The sequence below is a fragment of the Saccostrea cucullata genome, unplaced genomic scaffold (genome assembly GCF_032062105.1).
Source record: "Saccostrea cucullata isolate Sc308-1 unplaced genomic scaffold, CSIRO_AGI_Scuc_v1 ctg658, whole genome shotgun sequence".
Taxonomy (NCBI): Eukaryota; Metazoa; Mollusca; class Bivalvia; order Ostreida; family Ostreidae; genus Saccostrea; species Saccostrea cuccullata.
The window spans coordinates 484,632-510,617 of record NW_026933693.1 but is presented as its reverse complement, the minus strand read 5'-3'; the positions used below and the strand labels follow the sequence as shown (position 1 = coordinate 510,617).

The following is a 25,986-nucleotide window of genomic DNA, read 5'->3' as shown; positions in this document are numbered from 1 at the left end:
ATCTGAAGAAAGTTTAAGAGTTTTCATCCCTTGATGTATCATTTGGGCAAGTTTGGTTTATTTAAGCCGTACAGTTTCTTGGTGATAGACCTGCACCCATAACTTTTTCCTGGTCCATTATCTGGAAACTGTACGTCGAATTCAGCATCCAGAGCAAGTCCATTAGTATGCATCCTAAGATGTATCATCCATGCGAGTTTGCACAACTTAGGGCTAATAGTTACTTAGAAATGAAACCTGCATATAAATTTCACCTCTTCACTCATCCAGAAAAAAATTTAGGTCAGATTCACCATCTGAAGCCAGCCTGGTAGAATGCAACCTTAGATGTATCATCCATGCAAGTTTGGTCATTAAAGAGCTCATAGTTACTTAGAAATGAATCCTGCTTCAAAAACTTTAACCTGTTCACTCATCCAGAAAATGTAGGTCAGATTCAGCATCCGAAGCAAGTCTGGTGGTATGCATCCTAAGATGTATCATCCATGCAAGTGTAGTCATTATAGGTTCATTGTAACTTGGAAATAAAACCTGCCCCAAAAACTTTAACCTGTTCATTCATCCAGAAAATATAGGTCAAATTCAGCATCCTAAGCAAGTCTGGTAGTATGCATCCTAAGATGTATCATCCATGCAAGTTTGGTCAACATAGGACTTATTGGTCCTTGGAAATGAGACCTGCACCAAAAAACATTAACCTGTTTACTCAACCGGAAAATGTAGGTCAGATTCAGCATCCGAAGCAAGTCTGGTAGTGTACATCCTTAGATGTACCATCCATGCAAGTTTGGTCAACATAGGGCTTATATTTCCTTGGAAATGAGACCTACACCAAAAACTGCACCAAAAATGTTAACCTGCTCCAAAAACATTAACCTGTCATTCCTTTGCTGAAATTGCAGCATCTGAAACTTTGACTTGTACAATGAAACACAGTAAATGCATCTTCCATGCATGTCTAATTAATATATAGGACATAGAAGTACTTTAAAAAAACTGCTTCAAAAAAATTAACCTTAACCTGGGACGCCGATGCCGAGGGTATTACATAAGCTCCCCCAACTTCGTTGAGGTGAGCTAAAAATGGAGGATGAGGTTCTGATAGCAGTGTCTATCTTCGTACTATGCACTGCTTGATACATTCCACAAGTCCTCTTCCCCTTCCCATAAAACAACGAGTTTTTCGATGTTTTTACTTGTAAAGACGGTCATTATTATTTACCATGTGCTATCTTTAGTAATGATAAAAATAGAATGACCCCTAGTGTCAGTAAATTTCCTTGGTTGAAAGTGAAAGGTAAGTTAAGTCTTGTATTAGGAAAAAGAGCATTGCTCTATTCTTAATACAGTTTTATAAGATTCGAAAAATCTTATGATACACTGTATTAAGAGTGTATACACAATAAGATTTTGTATTATAATACAAATCTCATAATACAAATCTTACCGTGTATACCGGCATTTACCTATCACTTTCAACCAATGAAATGTAATGACGCTAGGGGTCATCCCATTTTTATAATTACTAAAAAAAAAAAGCACATAGTAAATAATAATGGTAAACTTTACAAGTAAAGACATCGAAAAACTCGTGTCTTAATGGGAAGGGGAAAAGGACTTGTGGAATATATCAAGCAGTACATAGTACATGTACGATGATAGACACTGCTACCAGAGCCTCATCCTCCATTTTCATTACTTTGACAGAGAGAGAAATATGGCGGGGAAAACACGTTGGAATACGTAGTTTACTTACGATCTTATAAGATATGTATTAGGGTGAATACAGGAAAGTATCATAATACAAAAGTATTATGATACTTGCATTATACTACAAATCTCATCGTGTATACCGGCCTTAAGAAAAGCAGTTTTTTCTCTTTTAAACCGTGAGCGCATTTTTGTCTATTAATCTCCTTTTAACACAACATCACTAATGCAAATATAGAACTACTGTTAAAAGGAGAACTGAACAACAGACAAACATGCGCTGACTATGTATAAAGTGAGTAAAAAAAAGTGGGAGTCCTTATTATCGTACGGAGATTGAAAAACTTTTGATGACCCTCGCCTCAAAAAACGGATTCGTACATCATAGATACATACTTTTATTTATTGTAATTAAGTAAAGTTGTAGATTAGATGTTGATCATTCCTGCAATTAAAAGAAAAATGTCTACTTTAAAAGTTTATTTTCACGCAAATATCGCAGATCCTTAAGTGCAGTCATACTTCTGAATTTACTAGGGGGAGGTAAATGCAAAATTAGTTATCATGTTGTAAATTTTGCATTAACCTCCCCTAGTAAATTCAAAATTTACAACATGATATGGTTATAGTTTTATATATTATGTGTTTGACCATAAAGCTACATATCCCCTAACGCAAATTTGGTGAAATTTCGCCACAAGATTTTCTACGCACGGTTTGGAGAGACGCTAAAATCCAGCATCGGTCATAACTTTAAACCTATTTTATTACCAACCTGTGTATTATATTTACCAACCCCCCAAATGATTAAAACCGTCACCACAGACCACTAAACTTGATTGTTTCGAATTGGCCGTCCGGAAAAAATTTAGAGTTTACTGATCTGTACATGTATAAACAATTAAAAAGGATAATGAGGTGGATAAAAACAGATTTAGGACTAGAATTAGGGAGTGGAAGATAGTTCATTGAATACTCCAATACTGAAGAATGTAGAACTTCTCCCCAACAGTGCGCAAAAAACCCTAGCACTGACATGTACCTGGCCATATTTGCAAGTATGGGATCTGTAGCCTTATGGTCAAAGACTTACAAGTAAAACAACAACTCTGCAGCTCCTCAGTTAAGATAATCAAAAATGAAACAGACCCTATTTCTTCAAATCATATGTTCCGAAAATGAACAACAAACATATATATGCCCGGTATATATATATAAACTTTATAAATGTACATAAATCTTATTCAGTGATTTTGTAGATAACAAGATGACCTGAGTCTGATGATGAAAATATTATATACAAAACCGTAACCACCCCAAATGTCAAATATGAAACAGGTTTTTAACCACATTTTGTACAATTTTTATTTGAATACTTAAGGTGGAGTGTGTGCGGAATACTCGATGCATTTTATGTCCATCCGGAGCTCGGTGAGGTCTTGTCAGAATTTTTCGGAACCATGTCCAAGTAGATATAAATCTACTGAACAGTATAACTGTACGAACTGAATGATTACCGTAATACTCGAATACCTCTCTCTCTCTCTCTCTCTCTCTCTCTCTCTCTCTCAAATTAATGGTATTAAATTAATCACAGGATGAATATTGGGGGGGGGGGGTTGCTTGGATTCTTTTTACTTTTCTCAAAACATTTCCTTGCATTGTAGATACTGAGTGTTACGACATAGCTAATACAGCTAATACTGCAGTTAGTGATGGGAATCGGTAAGAATCGCATAATCGGTGATTGGCGTGGGTTAATGTAAATCACTAATTATCGATTATAATCTGACATTTTAAAAGTCTATCAATTTAAATAAGTAAATGGTAAAATTGGGTAAATGACTTCGTTCAGTGGTGAATTAGCTGCAGATCTGTATTTTGTCAGTCTTTGACCATAACGTGTCAAAGACAAATCATGAAATTAATATATACCGTAAAACCATAACGCTCAAATCTGCAGCTAGTGGTGAACCAGCTGGTCCTTCGTTAATTTTGTAGAACCCAAAGTAAGCCAATGCCCGGGAACATGCTTTGGTATCCGGGTATAACTTCAATTATTTGTTTATCTGCACAATTACGTGGCACAAATCATAAGTTAATAGCAATGTATCAGTTGTAAAATATGACATATTCTTTGATTTCCTGGACTTGTTTCTTCTTTCTGAACGGTATTTTTTTCAAGTTTGGAAAATGAAACATGTCAAAGGGCGAACTATCTGGCGAATACTGTTGGTGTGACAAAACATTAACTTTATGTTTATCCCCAAAACTCCTTTACTCTTCAGGGCGTGTGGATTTGGACGTGACTTAAAGTCAATCAAATATCATCAGTGATTATTTGTTGAATTTTGGCAAACAATACATTGGAATTGGTTCTTATAATTCCTTGTCGCCGAGGACGGGACCAATTTTGATGCCCATTAATAGTATATCATTTTTGTCCCCCGCTTTCGCGAAAGCGAGGGGACATTAAATCTCATTCGTCTGTCTGTCTGTCCGTCAGTCTGTCCGTCACAAAAACTTTAACCTTGCCCATAACTTTTGATTTAGTGGAGCTATGACTTTCATATTTCACATGTGTATTCTTTATGACAAGACCTTTCTTTGGGTACCACCAAATTTGACCTTTTGACCTTGACCTTGGAGTTTGACCCACTTTTACACAAAAATTCCAAACTTTTACTTTGGCCATAACTTTTTAATAGTAGGTACTAGGACTTTCATATTTCACATATGTATTGTTTGTGGCAAAACCTTTCATTGGATAACAACAACCTTGACCTTTTGACCTTGATTTTGGAGATTTACGTACTTATGAAAAAACTTTAACCTTGACCAAAACTTTTGAACGGTGAGGACGAAGGCTTTCGTACTTCACATATGTAATCCTTGTGAGAAGACATTTCATTGGATACCAATAACTTTTGCCCTTTGACCTTGACTTTGGAGTTTTAATTACATTTTAAAAACTTTAACCTTGGTTACAACTTTTAAACAGTAGATACTAGGACTTTTATATTTCACATATGTATTCCTTGTGGCAAGACATTTCATTGGATACCAACAACCTTGACCTTTTGACCTTGACCTTGGAGATTTATTTACTTATGAAAAAACTTTAACCTTGACCATAACTTTTGAACGGTGAGGACTAGGGCTTTTGTACTTCACATATGTGATCCTTTTGAGAAGACCTTTCATTGGATACCAATAACTTTTACCCTTTGACCTTGACATTGGAGTTTTAACTACTTTTTAAAAATAATTTAACTTTGGTCACAACTTTTGAACGGTAGATACTAGGACTTTTATATTTTACATATGTATTCTTTGTGGCAAGTCCTTTCATTGGATATCAACAACTTTGACCTTTTGACCTTGACCTTAAAGATTTATGTACTTATGAAAAAACTTTAACCTTGACCATAAATTTTGAACAGTAAGGGCTAGGGCTTTCATACTTCACATATGTAATCCTTGTGAGAAAACTTTTCATTGGATATCAACAACTTTGACCCTTTGATCTTGACCTACTTTTAAAAAACTTTTTACTTTGGCCATAACTTTTTAACGGTCAGGATTAGGGTTTTCATCCTTCAAAAAAATCAACTTCAGTGTTACTTTCTAAATAAATGACATATGATAGGATGTTCGTATTACACACAATATGTCATAAAAATAACATCTCACCCACAAAGACACCGAAAGCGGGGGACCACAATTCTTTGAATTTGCTTGTTGTTCATTGAAATCCAATTGCTCATGTGTCTATAAAACAGACATTGGTTGCTGTAAATTTCACATATTTTAATGAATATTTCTTTGGGATTCTTAGCAAGTTTTACAGCAGCTTTCATGAAGCGTTGAATTTCACTCTAGTTTACCGATTCTTTACCATTTATTTTTAATGCAGTGTCTCGAATAGCCCTTGTTTTCCAGCTTCTCACAATGAAAAGTCTCACGCATTCTCAATTTATAGTCACAAATCGATCTTGGGAAAAGTCAAAAAAATTATTGAACTGAAATTAACACTTTTATACGTCATTTGAAACATGAAAGTGTATAGTTATTAAAAATCGCAATTTGATTTACATACTTCATGCATTGTTTTGTTGGCCTCCTTCGAAATAAAAGCGGTTGGAGGGCTAATTTTACACCAAGATATTTACGTGATGTTGAAAAGCCATATTTGGAAACGAAAGACTTTTTTTTTAACTTTTTAACTTTTTTTTTTTACTTACCTGGAAAGTTGACAAGGCAAAAAAATTAATATAATACACATCAAATTTTGTTAACTATAAACATTTATGAAACGTTTAAGCACATTTGTAAAAGGGGTATACAATCTTTGATTCAATTATTAGTAAAAATAAAACAAACATAATTTTCATTTAAATGAAATTATTTTCTTTTTATTTTAACAAGTTTTAGCACATTCGATGATAAGCTTAATAATGATAATATTCCCTAAAATGCTACATTAATTGATTCTTTATTAATCTGCTCAGAGAAACGCACATTATTTAGAATATAAAAAGGTTAAATATTTCGCCATTACCTGATTACGAAGTGTTTGTTAAATATCACGTAAATATCGCACATAGATATCATACAAAAATAAAAGTATATTCGGGGGAAAAATGATTATATTATTTCAAATTATTGAATTTTATGAATTTTCTAATCTGTGTTCTTACAAAGGGTTGAATTGAAAATTCAAGTTATAAATGATTTATCTATAGAGGACTCATGTAATTCATAACACCCCCCCCCCTTCCACCATTTAATCTGTTGATTATTTCAAATGCAGTCATTCACATAGCATCGTTTTTAAAAGTGTATGTGTGTGTGTGGGGGTGGGGTGGGTAGCCAGAGAATTTTTTTTACTTACCTGGAAAGTTGACAAGGCAAAAAAAAGGGGGGGCGGGGTGAGAAAACTTGCTCAAAGTCGAAAATCCTAGAGGGGGGAGGCGAACTTTTTTCAGTGCCAACTACATTCAGTACCAATTATTACAATATATTTTCCGTACATCACTATTAGTGGGGGTGGGGGCAACCAGCTATTCACTGAACATTTACTGAAGTTGAAGTAAGGCTGGAGAAAAAAAGGGGGGGGGCAGGGTGGGACTGCTCCCCCCCCCCCCCCCCCCCCCCCTGCTTGCTACATACCAGAAATGCTTAATTGTTTGTGAAAACTTTATCGTCAAATCTCAAAAATAAAACAAAGATCGCCCACCACCCTAAAAAAGTTTGTCAAGAATTACAGTTGCACATCACTTGTGCTCTATAGAGCAATATACATTCTACGTTCATATAACGTAAATTGAATTTTCAGTACCATTAAAGCATAGACGCATACCTCCTAAGTCATATGTCTATGCAACAATGCAAATGGGAAAAATTAGAAAATTAGGTGCAAATTTTATACATGTTAATAAATGTATTTCTTGCAAAGCAGCAAAAATGGAAATGGATTCAATTTCAACCAGTATCTTGACACACAACACCCACAGCCGTCTTTCTTTTTTTACCCGATGTAGAACCCCCCCCCCCCCCCCCCCACTGCATGCAACGCAGCGCCTATTTTCTGGAATTATATTTCCTACGAAAATGATATTTTTTTCTTCAAAATATTTAGCTTGGTATACAATTCAAGTGTATATAACCATTTTTTAAAGTTGACGATCACTATCAGTTCAAACAAACAGCAAAATACAGACTTGAAGAAAGTTTTGTTTCAGATTTACGTTCCGAATGATAACGTGCATTACACTTGAAACTATACAATATTAACCAATTGCTCAAAATGGAAAGATTCAATCATTAAACCACGATTCTACTTGTGAATAATATTATGTCAATTCAATTTTCAAATCACACGGATGCACAAGATATTGAGTAAAAATGTTCACCTTTGCATGTGCACTTCCATTTGCATTTCTGCACTCTTGTTACAGAAAAAATGACATTTTAAGAAACAGTGTATATTTCTTCATGTTCTTAGTATTTACATCATAAAGATTCACTCGCAAATCTGTTCAAACAGCTTTACAAATTAATACTTATTTACTTTAAAACATGGTAACGTAAATATCGGTAACGTAAATATCTTTTTGAGATTTATCGTAACTTTTAATGCCATTGTTCAATTATTCCACTGTTAATTAAAGGCATATTCTAGTGCTTGAGTGTAAGGCAATTTGGCCCATAGGGGACAATGTAGTTCTCTTATTTAAGGCCAGATAAAATTAATCTTTAGATTCTCATCCCCGCCCGCCCCTCTCAAAGTGTCCCGCCACGGTGTTTTTTATTTTGATTTTTGAGTGTTAAATGTATTTTCATGTATTTTTTATTCAGCAAGAATTTGGAGTTTAAGAGTTATCTCCACCATGTGAAGAATGGAGAAAAATCGGCAATTAAGGCAGTTTAAATATGTAAGGAAAAGATAATTTGTCAGTATGGAGAAGGCAGAGAAGAAAAAAAAGCATAAACACATCTGGATATCATCACTGGCATGAGCAAGTTTTAGAGAGATTTTAACTACGTAAAAATAGACGAGGAAAATGACACCTGGTCAAGCTTTACTGATCTCCAGCTGTATGTGATTGTGTATTTGAAAAAAAATAATAGAACATCGCCAGCAGACTTTAGAAATAATAGTGCTAAGGAAATGTTAAATCTTAAAACTGTGCAGGCCTAAGCTTTTCAGTAGGAGATTTTATAGATTTTGCAAATTAACATTACCTACATGTATTTTAATGCCGAACATGTCAAGTCTCAAGAACGATGAAAATCTTTGAGGAAGGTGGAAATCTGTGATATTTTACACAAAACAGAAGGATTTGTCGGTAAAACTAAAAGATATTTAGGGAAAGACGATGAGAACTCATACATGCACAATTTATTAGTATCTGCACCTCATTTTCTTTGGATTGTGTCGTGTATGTGTACTTGATGATTTTTAATTAAACTATCAATATTTAATTTTTTAAAACAAAAACCATCTGTAGATATTTAAAAGAATATGAAAACAATAAAATCTATTCATATTAGCATTAATATAATGAAAAAAAAATATGTGTACGAAGAGTCCAATTGTTTTGGTGATACTTCCAATTATAAAAAATAAAAATAAAATCCGCCCACCCGCCCCAATTTTTTAGCAAATTAGGATGAGAATCTAAAGATTAATTTTATCTGGCCTAATTTGTGAATAAATACTAACACGTAAATATAGTTGAATTTTTTAACCATTGGACTTATAAGAAAAGGGGGGCTATTGTTCATAAACACAGATAAACAGTGTCTTTTTTACCTTTCCATGCAATAGAAAGGGTGCTCATGATATTAAAAAGTTACAACTTAGTCCTATTGAGTTAGTTCATCATTCCTTCCAGTCCTTTTGAATTTCCAAAGAGAAAAGTAATAATTTGCGGTGACATCAAAATTTGATAAATATATTAACACTTTTAAAAATCTGTGACACGCATATGTGTGAAGGGTGTGATATTCAGAAAATAAAACTCAAATGTAGGACAATCTTACTAAGAAAAAGATATGTTAATGATTTAAAAATTCTTTTTGGTTTAAAATAAAAACTACACGATGATCGGCGACAGTAACGTAAATATCGATTTCTGCTATAAAATGTGATTTTCTCCTAAGACAATCATTCAAGCTACAACAAACAATTGTTGTATTTTAATCAACAACCAACAAAGGTCCGTAAGACTGGCAGAAAATAAAATTTATTTGAAATATTATATTACTTAAAACGCGGTGCATTATTTAAAGCGAATTGAGACTATAAATTGAGAATGCGTGAACTATGTGATGAAAAGTGGTCACATCAACTGTTATAAATTCATTAAAGATTCAATAATGAGAGAAAGTCAAGCTTAATGTCATATGATGTCTATATTGAATGTCACAGTATTCAGGACATTATTTATTGAACAGCCCTCGTATACCGTATTTAAATGATGCCCCACTAAAGACCATACAAGGGTGATAGTTTAAAAACCAAATGCACTTTGATTTACTACACTGAAAGAAAACATCTATAGATAATTTGACTACATGTATTGTGCTTCGTAAATCGTTGTGATCAGTAAGCATTCTGTTTACTGGCTAAGATAGTGAGTGATAGGTGTTACTTGTAAATTCTAGATTTACTAACGTTATCTAATAAAATACCCAATTAGTTAAAACAACCACTTGTAGGGTAGTGGTTGTATAGACAGTTTTACCTGTCTTTTAGCGACTTTTACTGGTAATTTTTTTCAGTGCAGCAGTTAAAAGTGAACGAGTACATTACCAGCGAAGATAGAAATAGGAATAGTTTTATTTATGATATTCGATCGGTTAAATATTTTATAATTTAATTTATAAATGATATTTTTGTATTAAAAAATTCACATGTAAATTCATAAATAATACTCCTGAATAGGTGTATGTATTTTTTTCGAATTATTTTTTTGTATCGAATTATCTTTTCAGACTCTCTGCAGGGGAAATAACAGGAATTGTACTTATAGCAGTTTTAGTCTTTTTCATATGTTTGTCGATTGCATTTTTCGTCTATGTAAGAGGAAAAATGATAAAAAAGAACAAATCTTTTAAACAAGGTAAATCTATCTTTGTACAGTATTTTTTCTTGTTGCTGTTTGCAATTTTTAAAATGTCACTTATTCAGTCAATTTTTAATTTGCAGTTTCTAAGATGATTTTCATAATAAAAATTTTTAATGAAAAAAAAGAAAAGAAAATAGCGACAATATGCTACTGTCTTGCTGCGTCAAGTTATATTATTAGTAGTGATACAAGTTCAAGTGCATTGATATTTTTTTTACAAAACATAAAACACAGAGACTGATATCAATAATGTAATCGCTTAATTTTTTCCATAGTAATTGCCGCTATCCCATTCTGTTGCCAGTGTGTCTATGAAGGTATTCACATGGATATATTACTGCAAATAATTTCCAAATAACCTTACATTCAAAGATATTTTTTAAAAACTTATAGATTTATATTTGCATTTTTTATCTTTTCAAAGAATAACAGTATAAGTACTGATATATTTTATGCACATGTTTCTAAAATATGTACAGATATAAACAATACTAATATTATTAATAATATAAAAGTTAAAAGGTGAACCTCTAGGATCGCATTTTTAAATGATTAGCACATATTTTAATACATACATAAGGTGGAATATCTTAGTTATTTTGTTTACTTTTCAGGAAGTATAATGTTAAAAATACAAGACTGTAAGTATCTATCTAACCTAAACTAAATAATTAAAATTATTTTAACATGTATATGTTTCCATATTGAAAATGTGTATCAGCAATGTAGTTTGATTGTCGTTATCATTATACCCCCGCTCCGAAGGAGAGGGGGTATACTGTTTTACCCTTGTGTGTCTGTCTGTCTTTCTAGCTGTCTGTGCGTCCGTGTGTCTGTCCGTAACAAAATTTTGTCGCAGTTTTCTCAGCAACTAATCACTGTAGATGCTTGGAATTTTAACATAATCTTCTCTCAGGCATGCCATACGAAGGGATACATTTTTGTTTAAATCCGATGTCAACTTCCTGTTTGTCTGTGTGCCTGTCCATTTCATACATATATTTTCGTCGCAGTTTTCTCATCAACTACTCATCGCAGATGCATAAAATTTTTACACAATCTTCTCTGAGGCATGTCATACGGTGGGATACATTTTTGGTCAAATCCGATGTCAACTTCCTGTTTGTCTTTACGTCTGTCCGTTTCATACTTAACAAATTTTCGTCGCAGTTTTTTCGGCAACTACTCATCGCAGATGCTTGAAATTTTAACACAATCTTTTCTTATGCATGCCATATGTCACGATACATTTTTGTTAAATTCTGATGTCATCTTCCTGTTTGTCTGTGCATCTGTCCGTTTCATATATAACAAATCTTCATTGCAGTTTTCTCAGCAACTACTCATCAGAGATGCTTGAAATCTTAACACAATCTTCCCTAAGGCATGTCATATGGTGGGATACATTTTTGGTCAAATCCGATGTCAGCTTCCTGATTGTCTGTGCATCCGTCTGTTTCATACATAAAAAAATTTTGTCGCAGTTTTCTCATTAACTATTCATAGCAGATGCTTAATTTTAGTACGCTTTTTGCCGAGGCATGCCATATGATGGGATTAATTTTGATATGAATCTGATGTCAACTTCAATTTTTTCTGTGCATCTGCCTGTAATTGAACTTGTTTATATTAATATGATAGTGTTTATTTACATCAAAGCGGGGTATTACTAGTGAGCATTGGCTCACAGATTTCTTGTTTATAAACAGCTGCACACAAAACGGTATATAGATGTTTATACATAAGTTTCTAACCTTAACTATTACTGATCAAATAAGCACGATTCACATTCAATATCCTTTCATTTGGCTTTCAATCAATATAAAATTAGACATACTTTTGCTACTTTTATGTACATTTCAATGGTAGTGAGCAAAAATACATGTCTAAATTTAATGGATTGACTGATACAAAAAATCTCAAATAATCAAATTTATGTCCATGAAATAGCATGCATAAACACATTAAGAGTGCAAAAGGATCCTTTTCTCACAATTTAACACATTCTTTCGATATGAAAGGATCTTCGATCGCTTCTTTATTTTGATAGTAGCGTAAAATATACCTTTTAGCTCACCTCAACGAAGTTGGAGGAGCTTATTTGATACTGTCGGCGTCGGTGTAGGCGTCGGCGTCCCAGGTTAAGGTTAAGTTTTTTGGAGCAGTTTTCTTTTTGAGTACTTCTATGTCCTATATTGATTAGACATGCTTGGAAGATGCTTTTAGTGTGTTTCATTGTACCAGTCAGTTTCAGATGCTGCATATTTCAGCAAAGGAATGACCAGGTTAATGTTTTTGGAGCAGGTTAACATTTTTGGTGCAGTGTTTGGTGTAGGTCTCATTTCCAAGTAACTATAAGCCTTATGTTGACCAAACTTGCATGGATGATACATCTAAGGATGCATACTACCAGACTTGCTTCGGATGCTGAATTTGACCTACATTTCCAGTTGAGCGAACAGGTTAAAGTTCCAAAATACTATGAACCCTATAATGACCAAACTTCCATGAATGGTACATCATAGGATGCATACTACCAGACTTGCATCGGACGCTGAATTTGACCTACATTTTCCAGATGAGTGAACAGATTGAAATTTTGGTACAGGTTTCATTTCCAAGTTACTATGAGCCCTATAATGACTAAACTTGCACGGATGATACATCTTACGATGCATACTACCAGACTTGCTTCGGGTGCTGAATCTAACCTACATTTTCTGGATGACTGAAAAGGGTAGTTTTTTATGCAGGTTTCATTAAATTTTTCCAAGTAACTATGAGCCCCATGTTAAACAACTTGCATGAATGATACATATTAGGATGTATACTAAATTAATGAACTTGCTTTGAATGTTGAATTCGATATACTGTACATTTCCCAGATAATGGACCAGGTAAAAGTTATGGGTGCAGGTCTTTTACCAAGAAACTATAAGGCTTATAAAAACCAAACTTGCACAGATGATGCATCAAGGAAATAAAACTCTAAAACTTGTTTCAGATGCTGCATTTTAATTACGTTTCAATGATGAAGAACAAGTTTGAAGTTTTTATGTAGGTCTATTCCAAAATATCAGATCAAAATTGCATAAATTTTGCATTTTTGGATGTACATTTTTTGTTCGTTAATTGTGTGACTTTAAACAAGCATGTACCAAAACCCACTCTATCTCAAATGTAGACTTGTATGACACGACATTTGCATCTCTCCGAAAAATACATAAAAAATCCATATTTAGTCAAGAGTCATATTACCAACATTACCAACATGACTTAAATGCCACTATTCATGAGGAGTTGTGTAGCACAGTGTTTACTGGGTATTATATTTGTCTAAAACTAGAGCAATGAGCTCACTAAAACTGTAAAACTGTGAGCAATGAGCTCACTAAATGATACCCCCCAGCCTCCTATATGATAATAATGGTAGTGTCTATGTTTTGCTGTGGGAAATCCAAAATATGTGTCGGATCAAAAAGTAAAATAGGAGGTGCACAATGGCATTATGTAATAAAGATTCTGTGAAAGTTTCATCAAATTTCATTCAGTGGTATGAGATGAGTTGCAGGTAAGAGATGGGTACTCCAAAGCGTAACAAACAGACGGACGGACGGACATAACGATTACTATAGACCCTCCCGCTTTTCAAACGGGGGGTATAATAACTACATAAAACTTAATATAGTATATCAGGACGTGGAAGAACAAGGCGTGCAGATGCATGTGTTTTGTCCCACAGCAATACATGGACACTGCCATTATATTCATTCGAATGCGGGGGTATCATTTAGTGAGCTCATTGCTCACAGTACCTCTAGTTGTACTTATTATTATTATCAAATATTGGTTATAAATCAATATTGACTGGTTCACTTTTCTTAACCTAAAATGAATAATAATTGCTTTGATTTAAAGTGCATCTGTAGATCATATTCACAATTACAGGGTTTTGTGATGTTGCTCCTCTTCACAAACCCCGGGCTAAAGTCGTTATTTAAAAGCTGGGCTCTACTTACAAAGTTTCATTAAAAGCTAACCAAATTGTTTTAAAGTCTCAAAGCGTGATTGTGAGAAGAAGTATCTTCCAAAAATTATTTTCCATTAATTTATTTGATGCAAATAATCACAAATCCTATAATATTCTCACTTTCCATTTTAAAGACGAGTCATTTTTTATTTATCTTCTATAAAGTCTGTTTGCTGATTGTTTCAGTCCTAAGCCGGGAACAAACGAATATGTAATTTTCTAAACTGACTTTAAAATAGTGATTTTTGTCAGAGGTTTGTGAAAATGAACAATACTACAAAACCTTGACCTTTTGAAGATGTGTGTAGATAAGTTGAAAATGCACAAGTATAAATTTGTATATTTCAGTTATGGACAAACGATATGGAAGGGGTATGTATAAATATATGTTCGTTAATAAATTGAAAATTTAATTTTGCATGCAGTGGTTAAATCTATGTTCTGTTTTTGTCGTAATAAAAGTGACATTTTTGAGAGTTCTTTTCATTTAATGAATATTTACAATCATCCCAGTACATATATTGATTTTAGATCTTATTTGCTCCTTTTCTTAATTATACATAAAATAAAAAAAAAATTTGTAGGAAATTTGCCTAATTTTGAAAAATTCAAGTCACGCGGGTTAAAAGGATTAGGCAATTCGTTTGTTTCGGTCTGAAAGAATCAAGATAAAATAATATAAATAAAATGTTTATTTTATTTTATGTTTATTAAATGTTTATTTTTAAGTAGTTATAGTTTTGACATTTCAAATGGTTTTGAATATCACTTTAGTTGATGTTTGCGATCCTGACAGTCAATCAACTTTAGCAGTTACGCCAAATGCAACGTCGTCAGTCCCATTGCTTTCGAGTATTGGAAATGGCAAAGAAAATAAAACAACTGATTCACAGGAAAATTGCGAGAAACAAGTTCTAAAAAATGAAGACGAATGTGACGTTTCATTGCATATCAACACACAACAACATAAAACAAGCTTCCTTCAAAATCAACCAGCCACCTCTTGGATGACAACAACAGCCCAACTATTAGAACTGAAGTCAGGTGTACATCCCTCCATTGAACATTTTATCCCACCTTCTACTTCTGATGCTCAAAACTTTAATTCATCTTCTGCATCACCACTTGTCGTCTCGTTGCAGCCTGATCAACAGTCAGGAGCTGGTTCATCCGTTTCTGGTCAATCATATAATAAACCTTTAAAGTCTCCACATTTTCAACAAATACACCAAAACACTCGGAAAACTGACCAATTAGTTTCGTCTGTTTGCTCATCAAATTCATTATCTAATCCTGTCTCGCAGCAAAACTCATCCTCTACCTCAGCATTAGATCAACCACAGGATACATCCTACAATACATTACAAAGTGAACCAGTAGACCGATCTATTTCCTTTTCAGAGGTTGAAAAATCACCTTTATTTCATTCAGATAAAGACCCATCTGATTCCTTCGAAAATCATTCTCTAGATTTTACTCCTGTCAGTGTTCCCACAGATCCATCTGAAAAATCGCCCTATGATTCACAAAATTCTTCAACTGAGCAATCTCCTGAGGGGACCAAAACTACTTCATCGTTATCGAGCAGCACTCTTCATGGAAGCGGTGACTCAGAAACTCCTCGAAAGAAATGTGTTTTAGCTGTACCTCCAGAAGGCTCCGAAGCATCAGATGAATTAGTATCTACAGACCAAACTGGACTGCAACCCGAACACAGTAAGTCTGGAAAAAGACAGTTGGCAGTTGTTAATCCTCAAAAGAGACGACCTGAGCTGTCTACAAGTGAGGGAGCAGAAGGTGGAGTGTTAACTGACCAAATGCATGGAGATAATACAGGTAGATGGCGTGACTAACAGAACACACTATAGTTAGCTACATGTGTAGTTATCCAAATGAAATACTTAGTATATGGAGATAACGAACAGTATTCAATCTCAAAAGTCCATTAAACAGTCTAGAGTACATTTCTTAGGTCACCTGAGTCACTCAGGTGACCTTTTGCTATCTGTTTTCATCCGTCAACGTACGGTCGTTCGTCGGTCGTCAACTTTTGAACATTTTTAGCTTCTTCTCTGGAACTACTGAACCAATTTCCGCTAAATTTAGTATACAGTATCTATGGGTGAAGAGGAACAAAAATGGTTAATTTAATGGTCCCTGCTCCGGTGGGGCCGGAGGGGTGGGGCTAAACCACCAAAATTAATGCAATCTTTAAAAATCTTCCTCTTCACTCTTGGACATCAAGCAGTCTTGAAAACTGTTGTCTTGATTGTAATGAGCTCTAAGCCCTGTACCAAAATTATGAAATTATTGGTCCAAGGATCAGGGCGTCTGGTGTTAGAGCGGGGCTCTATTGATTATATAGTGAAAATACGTTAATCATTTGAAAATCTTCTCCTATGCTCCTGGGTACTAAACAAACTAACTCTGTACATAAAGTTATAATGAACATGGTCAGGGGTTCTGGTGTTAGGGCGGGGCTCTATTGATTATATATTGAAAATGCATTAATTCTTCTCCTCTGTTCCTGGGTATTAAATAAACTAACTTAGTATATAGTTATAATGAAAAAGAGTGCTTCTTTCAAAATTGTGAATTTCATGGTCCCAGGGTCAGGGGTTCTGTTGTAAGGGGGGGGGGGGGGGGGGCTCTATTGGTAATATACTGAAAATGCATCAATTCTTTGAAAATCTTCTTCTCTGCTCCTGGGTATTAAATAAACTGACTAAGCACATAGTTATAATGAGCAAGAGTGCCTCTTCCAGAGTTGTGAATTTCACGGCCCCTGGGTAAGGGGTTCTGGTGTTAGTGCGCGGCTATATTAATTATGTAGTGAAAATGCATTTATTCTGTTAATCATTTCTAATCCTTAGTGTTGACCAGGTAGAAAAAGTGCATATTTCTGATGAATAGGGCTTCCTCTTAAAAAATCTTTAAAACTTCGTGGTCCCAGGGTGAGGGGCTTTTGTTTCTCATTGGGGGGTGGGTCTATTGATAATATCTATTAGTGAAAATGTATTAATTCTTTGAAAAGTTCCAACTAAGTGCAGAACTTAGTGAAGAGCTACATGTATTATGATGAGGTTAACTCATTCAAATTTTTGAAATTCATGATTGGTTTGGGTGTTAAGATAGGGATGTGTTGATTCTGTAGTAAATATGCATTATTTCTTTGAAAATCTTCCCTGCTCCTTCGCATATAAAAAGCAAACAATGTAAATGTTTTAATAAGCAAGGATATTTTTACCAGATTTTTAACCATCTAGACCATTTGGTCAAGTGTTCTGGTCCTGGCCAGGGCTCTATAAATTTGTATTTTACCAAGAAAAGTTATTCGCCTTTACAATGTACAATTCACTTTTTGATAATTTATCACTGTAAATAATGTACTATAATTTCAATAACAATCACTTTGCTTGATCGACCAAAGTAAAGTTGCACAAATTAATTACCATATTATTCATCGATTGGATGTTTGATTTGAATGTAAGCAGTGCTACTTTGCTACACAGAATCAAACAATACCCCGATAACACTGGCCAGTCGTACTGAATGATTGTTTACCAGTGCGGCATTTGTAGTCACCAGCAACACGTTGTCAGTCAAAGCCCGTTTTCTGTCCTCAAAAAAAGTACGTGTCACATTTGTTGTGATTTGACCGGCTGGAGTTATTTATATATGTATGAGAAAATTTAAAACATGAAATAAATAAGGATATACTCTAAAACTATTACAGAAGGCTCCGAAGCATCAGATGAATTAGTATCTACAGACCAAACTGGACTGCAACCCGAACACAGTAAGTCTGGAAAAAGACAGTTGGCAGTTGTTAATCCTCAAAAGAGACGACCTGAGCTGTCTACAAGTGAGGGAGCAGAAGGTGGAGTGTTAACTGACCAAATGCATGGAGATAATACAGGTAGATGGCGTGACTAACAGAACACACTATAGTTAGCTACATGTGTAGTTATCCAAATGAAATACTTAGTATATGGAGATAACGAACAGTATTCAATCTCAAAAGTCCATTAAACAGTCTAGAGTACATTTCTTAGGTCACCTGAGTCACTCAGGTGACCTTTTGCTATCTGTTTTCATCCGTCAACGTACGGTCGTTCGTCGGTCGTCAACTTTTGAACATTTTTAGCTTCTTCTCTGGAACTACTGAACCAATTTCCGCTAAATTTAGTATACAGTATCTATGGGTGAAGAGGAACAAAAATGGTTAATTTAATGGTCCCTGCTCCGGTGGGGCCGGAGGGGTGGGGCTAAACCACCAAAATTAATGCAATCTTTAAAAATCTTCTTCTTCACTCTTGGACATCAAGCAGTCTTGAAAACTGTTGTCTTGATTGTAATGAGCTCTAAGCCCTGTACCAAAATTATGAAATTATTGGTCCAAGGATCAGGGCGTCTGGTGTTAGAGCGGGGCTCTATTGATTATATAGTGAAAATACGTTAATCATTTGAAAATCTTCTCCTATGCTCCTGGGTACTAAACAAACTAACTCTGTACATAAAGTTATAATGAACATGGTCAGGGGTTCTGGTGTTAGGGCGGGGCTCTATTGATTATATATTGAAAATGCATTAATTCTTCTCCTCTGTTCCTGGGTATTAAATAAACTAACTTAGTATATAGTTATAATGAAAAAGAGTGCTTCTTTCAAAATTGTGAATTTCATGGTCCCAGGGTCAGGGGTTCTGTTGTAAGGGGGGGGGGGGGGGGCTCTATTGGTAATATACTGAAAATGCATCAATTCTTTGAAAATCTTCTTCTCTGCTCCTGGGTATTAAATAAACTGACTAAGCACATAGTTATAATGAGCAAGAGTGCCTCTTCCAGAGTTGTGAATTTCACGGCCCCTGGGTAAGGGGTTCTGGTGTTAGTGCGCGGCTATATTAATTATGTAGTGAAAATGCATTTATTCTGTTAATCATTTCTAATCCTTAGTGTTGACCAGGTAGAAAAAGTGCATATTTCTGATGAATAGGGCTTCCTCTTAAAAAATCTTTAAAACTTCGTGGTCCCAGGGTGAGGGGCTTTTGTTTCTCATTGGGGGGTGGGTCTATTGATAATATCTATTAGTGAAAATGTATTAATTCTTTGAAAAGTTCCAACTAAGTGCAGAACTTAGTGAAGAGCTACATGTATTATGATGAGGTTAACTCATTCAAATTTTTGAAATTCATGATTGGTTTGGGTGTTAAGATAGGGATGTGTTGATTCTGTAGTAAATATGCATTATTTCTTTGAAAATCTTCCCTGCTCCTTCGCATATAAAAAGCAAACAATGTAAATGTTTTAATAAGCAAGGATATTTTTACCAGATTTTTAACCATCTAGACCATTTGGTCAAGTGTTCTGGTCCTGGCCAGGGCTCTATAAATTTGTATTTTACCAAGAAAAGTTATTCGCCTTTACAATGTACAATTCACTTTTTGATAATTTATCACTGTAAATAATGTACTATAATTTCAATAACAATCACTTTGCTTGATCGACCAAAGTAAAGTTGCACAAATTAATTACCATATTATTCATCGATTGGATGTTTGATTTGAATGTAAGCAGTGCTACTTTGCTACACAGAATCAAACAATACCCCGATAACACTGGCCAGTCGTACTGAATGATTGTTTACCAGTGCGGCATTTGTAGTCACCAGCAACACGTTGTCAGTCAAAGCCCGTTTTCTGTCCTCAAAAAAAGTACGTGTCACATTTGTTGTGATTTGACCGGCTGGAGTTATTTATATATGTATGAGAAAATTTAAAACATGAAATAAATAAGGATATACTCTAAAACTATTACATTTATACTATGTATATTGAGGGTAATATTATATTATATATATAGCATTATAAGGATTAAAACTTGCTTTGCCTGTCTACATGTGGTTATTGTTAATTCTACCTCGATTATTGCCGAGATCAAAGAGATGCCGCGGACATTATTCTCCAATAAATTATGAACGTCATCAAAAAAATTATCAGATCAGAAACACGTATCAAACCTGAACAATTCAAATGCATGTTTGACTATAGAATGAAATACTTCTTTCGACCACATCAATGTGTCGTCTTTTGCATTATAAACACTGTAAATTGCATAAAGTTGCTGATGAATGTCGGTTTTTATAGCTAAGCGGGGCTATTCCACGGACCTCCCTACACATTTAAACAACGTGATTTTAGTCCCAATAAAGCAGTAAAACAGGAACATGATTTTGTTATTGTATATTCATTAAAAGTAATCAATACATATTACGAACAAATTAGTAATTCAAAAAGGCTATTTTTAATGCAACGAAAGCTCAAATCGGCTGCATTCTACACAGGTAAGCAAACAAAGAATGAATCCTTTAAACGTCCACATTTGGCCCCCCGATAGTTTACAAAAAATAAGTTTGAAGATTTCCTACATATTTTTGTCTCAATCTTTCCATCAAACATTGTAGTTTATTAATTTCATTTTCAATTTTCACTTCCTTGCACTGTAATTGGGTATTTATCTGATTAATATAGCAGGGGTACGTTGTTTACATCGATTTCTCATAGACATTAGGCCACACCCCCATTTTGCAAGCCTATTTTTTATATGAGCGCATAGATGTTTCAAGTTGTAGTAAATAGGGTCAATGTAAAGAGTTAAACTTGTCATTTTAATTCATGAAAGAAATTGAAACAGTCGTGCGCTCACATGTTATTTTCTAAAAAGGTGCAAAATCACGGGTACCTGTCCCTATAGTAAAGGCACCTTGTTTACAAATTTCAACCCGCCTTTGACCTCATGAATAACAAAGCATTGAACACGTGACTCAAATCTATTCACTTTCATGCTTTGAGCAGATCAATGCGACATGGTGTCCAGTGTTGCGAGCTATCGATGGTCAAATCATTTTCAAATGGGTAATGTACCCTGGGATAATTTTTTTATACCAGTATATTTAAGATGTGTTAACATTTTTGATTTACTTGTTATAAAACGAAATTTCAGTCGATTATGTTTGATTTGTTTTCGGTATATATAAATATATTTTGGAGGCTTGTAGTACAAACCTAGCACTTACTACTTGTATCTCATTAATACAGAATTTTAAAAAAATACTGTGGATATATATATTATAAATTTTTCTTTGTTCCTAAGTATACATTGTATGTAGTCTATGTACATCACATTGGACAATGGGACGTTAAAAAGACCTATATCTCGGATGAAAAGTCACTAGACGAATATATTGCACAAAATGCACCCCTAATATTGAAGAGAGGGAAACTCCGGATTTCTTCTGACGACACTACAAATGTTATAACATTTTGCATCGGCACAAAATCTAACAACAATTAAAGATTTGAATATAATTATTAGTTAGAAAATCGAATGAAAAGGGGCGTAAAAAATTATTTGAAATGATTTATTATTTATTTCAGAACAGGACGAGAGTTTGTAAAAATCAGAATGTACACGAGTGGATTTCTACAAAATTAATAATAATCACTTTCTTGCGATTTTATTCTTTATGCACAAAAAAAAATCAAACTTTTATACATAATGTTTTATATCATAATTCAACCATTTTTGTTGTAGCACACGAATTTCGCAAATTTGTATATGTATTTACTATGAAATAATTATTTACGAAACAGTAATAAGCTTTAATGGATTATTTGTAAGCCTTAGTGGATTAATTATCATCGCTATAAAAATAATGTTTTAAAGTATGAAAAAGTGTATCCTGCGTTATACGCTCTATTCATAAAATCCATTGTGTATTTTTAATTTTTTATATATAAATAATTTGACGAATTTCTAATAAATCATTTCAAATGTAACTTGTAAGTTAAGCAGAAAAAACAAAGTTAAGCCTGACAAATAAAAAAAAGATGCTTATATTTGGTCGGTCTCTAGCAATAAGAAAAGAGGGGATTTAGGTGTCACTTAATTATAAAACTTCGTACACTTCGAACACACGCTAATGTATTCACACTAATCGCACGCTTGATAGACGCCCCGCCTTCTCATTCAAATACTAGTACTGCAATGACCTACATAGCCGTAATGGCGAAGTTTTACAGTGAAATATGCGACTTTCTTTAATCGATATCATGTATATATTGAAAGCCTTTTTCCTAAAAAAATCCTGAATAAGTATCTACATAGACTATACTTGAAGACTTTAGCTATAAGATAACAATGTTGTGATTAAAACGGTAAAATTCTGCATTTAAAAAGAGGCGAGATTGCAGCGTTAAGAAGATTCATTCTTTTCCCTCTGTTGTTAAATGGAACAGTGTAATCGAGACATGGTGACCTAATTCAATCTTCTATAACGGAAACGATCAGCCGTATTTTAGCGATTTTAGCAGACATGGTAGAATAGAAAGAAAGTCTTCATGAGTGTCGTGAATAATGCAGGATAACCTCCTCGGTCTCAAAACTGACAAATCAGCTGAATGAGAATTGCATCATACGTTACTACGAATACTACAGGAATTTTACGCTTGATAAATTCCTTTATTGTACTATTGCGGTGAATACAATTGTCAGGTAGATTCCCTGACCAACACACCTGATCACGAGTGTAAACAAAGATTTTTCCATTTAAATGCATACGAGAAGCCGCTCGTTTTCCTTACCCTTGAAGTGCTGGTGTTCGGAACTTGATACTAACTACGTATAAATTTTATTAAACATATTTTTCTATAGTTACAACAAATTAAAAACGCCTGTGATATATCTCATAGTTTCTAATGTTTGCATTTTTTCATAAGAACATTTTTTTTATTCTGCACTAAATTGACATATCATGATGATCAAAGATTGACCTGAACCACGTGTTCGAAGTAACATGTAAACATGTATTTAGCGTAAATGTATTCAATCAACAATAGGTTAGTTGCTCGTGGTAAGATCCTCTGTGCGCATTAATAACATTAGCCATATAAGGCAAACAAAGGTTTGTCAGTGTAGATGATATTACACTTATTTACCAGCGTATCGGTTGCTAGTGAGCTGTAATTTTTGCAGTAAACTATGATAAAATGTATTAATTGTTATTTACCCACCCCCCTTTAGCCACCCATTTCTGTTGCAAATCATGAAAGTCTTTCAGAAAGGTTTGGAATCAAATTTTTCACGGGACATGTTTTCAGAAGAAACAGACTATAGCAATTTCCTGTTTACTGCCAATTTTATTTATAAAACCAGTTATACCCTATAACCTTTGAATAGGTAAACCTTAACCACGTGTCTTGAATTTAAATCACAATAACATTAGTAGGGGTGCCATTGGTCAGTATATTTTAGTGGTATTGAGAGAGTTCCGTATTTCATAAACAAAGTAGTATTGCTTTCATGGAAATCAACCATCCAATCGATGAGTAATATGGTAATCAATATGTGAAGCTTTGGCACGCTCGGTTAAGCAAAGTGACGCTGTTATTGGTAGTATTTTGAAATGTTTATAGAATAAGAAAATTAGGCACAAAATTTTATTGTATAAAACAAAAACTACTTTCATAGTTTTAATGATCAGATAGATTGTAAATAATAGATAAATAAAAATGAGACAAAAATAACTTATTAAAATATTCTTCAAAGACCAAGAGAGGCCAATGTGAGAAATTGCATTTTAGGGTTAACAAGCTAATTCAGAGAATTCGTGTCCCCCGCTTAGGGAAAAAGTCGAATCCCCCTGACTGAATTTGTAGAATTATTAAATGTATACATGTATACTGAAGCAAATAAAATACATGTATGTCAATATGCATATAAAGATTTGATTGCTTATTCTTTATTATGTGTAGAAGATTCTTTTATATGGAATATTGTCACACTGTAATGATGATTTTATAACCTCATAAATTTTTCATTTCACTTGCTGAATACTATCATTTAGTAAAAAAAAGAAAAAGTATTTTAAAAAAAAAAGGGGGGGGATCGTCCGAAATTCGATCCCAGGACCTCTCACATGTGAAGCGAGAGACATACCTCTAGACCACAGAATCGCTTTTTATGCAGGCAAGTATATACAGAACTAAAGTCACATAAATGTATATATTCATGTTCGGTATTCTCAAAATTTTACACAATCCATGGTGTTTGATTTATTTAGCCTTTATTAAACAGTTCTAATAGATGTAATAAGAACATAAAGTCCACTGAGAATCTGTTTTATACGCAACAACTCTCCTCATGCCCCTGTGTTAAAAATGGCGCCATGTAATAATATAAATACTAATAAAACAAAGGGGGCGGGGCACTTTGAGAGGGGTGAGAGGTCCTAGGGAGTTTTGGTCTAAAATTACATTGCATAAGCTCAAAATCTTCTTGAAATATCGCCTGGAAATGATAGTGTTGCACACAGACAGAATGTTTAAATTTACAACCTTGAACTTTGACCTTTTGACCTCAAAATCAATAGGGGTCTTCATTAAGCCACAGGGAGTTGTTATGTAAAATTGAAATGGAATAGCTCACATGGTTCTAGAGATATCGTGTGGAAACGAAAGTGTTATAACAGACAAAATTTGCTTATTTATGACCTTGACCTTTGATCTTTTGACCTCAAAATCAATAGGGTTCTTCTTTATTCCATTGGGAGTTGCTAAGCTAAATTTCATTGCAAAAGCTCAAAGGGTTTTCGAGATATCGTGTGGAAACGAAAGCGTTACAGACAGACAGAAAGACGGACGGACAGACGGACGGACGGACGGACAAACCCAAATTAATATCCCCCACTTTTCAAGCGGGGGACAAAAAAAGTACGGAAAGACTAATTGTTTTTTGTTAATTTCATTCTTCAACAATGTTTGCTATACACGGAATACCTTTATAGTCTTGGTGATAGTGATAAATGGGGACTGATTCGAACTTAATTTATGAGTTGTTACTTAATATTAGACTAATTATTTCATTGACCTGATCATCCTTTTTCTTTTGTTTTGGGGAAACAAAGCTTCATCTATCAGTTTTTATTCTATATTCTATGGATCCTCTAAGTTGTGATATAATACTCAGTGACCGCTTGGACCCTTGGGCCTCTTGTGTATTATTTTTATTAGCTTTAAGTTAGAGTTGAGCCGAAATCAGAGATCTAAATTTTACTTAATTTAACCCCCCAAAAAACTCTTCAGAAAACGACCAGACCATATTGATATTGAAAAGTCCCAACTCCTTTGGATCTAGACTTTGGTTCATAAGGGTGTCATAATATTTATGAAATTAAAGAGAATATTTTTTTTTTCTGCCAGAGTAATAGAACATAATAGATATGGCCCATGGCCTTCTTAGCTTAATTCCTAACAAGTATACACAAACAAATTTACAAAAGAATTTCTTTTTATTTTACAAAGATATTTTCGATAGCAAAGCTGCAACAATTAACTAGTCGCAGCTTTGCTGCGAAAAAATATAAATAGTTTCCTATGTATACACCTTTTAACTCCGTTTCTGATTCAGCCATACATGTAGCTCCTAAGCTTAAGGTTATTTTTGTAGAACTAAAAGATCAAATATAAATCCAACAGAAAAATATATTAGGGATTGGAGTAATGTAATCTTGCTGTTCTATCGACAAATGAAATTTTTAAGATCTAAAACACAGC

The 25,986-nt window shown here is 34.0% G+C and overlaps 1 protein-coding gene across 4 annotated transcripts in view; it reads left to right on the top strand.

Annotated features, from left to right (window-relative positions):
- LOC134238960 (histone-lysine N-methyltransferase, H3 lysine-79 specific-like) overlaps nt 1–25,986 on the top strand; it is a 38,697-nt gene that overhangs the window by 3,836 nt on the left and 8,875 nt on the right. Inside the window, exons 3-11 of one of the 4 annotated variants that reach the window (XM_062721083.1) lie at nt 3,092–3,208; nt 3,378–3,435; nt 10,213–10,340; nt 10,622–10,663; nt 10,961–10,987; nt 14,725–14,748; nt 15,151–15,641; nt 15,681–16,212; nt 18,113–18,295. In XM_062721083.1, the coding sequence (XP_062577067.1) occupies nt 3,092–3,208; nt 3,378–3,435; nt 10,213–10,340; nt 10,622–10,663; nt 10,961–10,987; nt 14,725–14,748; nt 15,151–15,641; nt 15,681–16,212; nt 18,113–18,295 (1,602 nt within the window). Of the gene's footprint in view, nt 1–3,091; nt 3,209–3,377; nt 3,436–10,212; nt 10,341–10,621; nt 10,664–10,960; nt 10,988–14,724; nt 14,749–15,150; nt 16,213–18,112; nt 18,296–25,986 lie in introns of all 4 variants that reach the window. The other 3 variants (XM_062721082.1, XM_062721084.1, XM_062721085.1) reach the window with 3 other exon arrangements.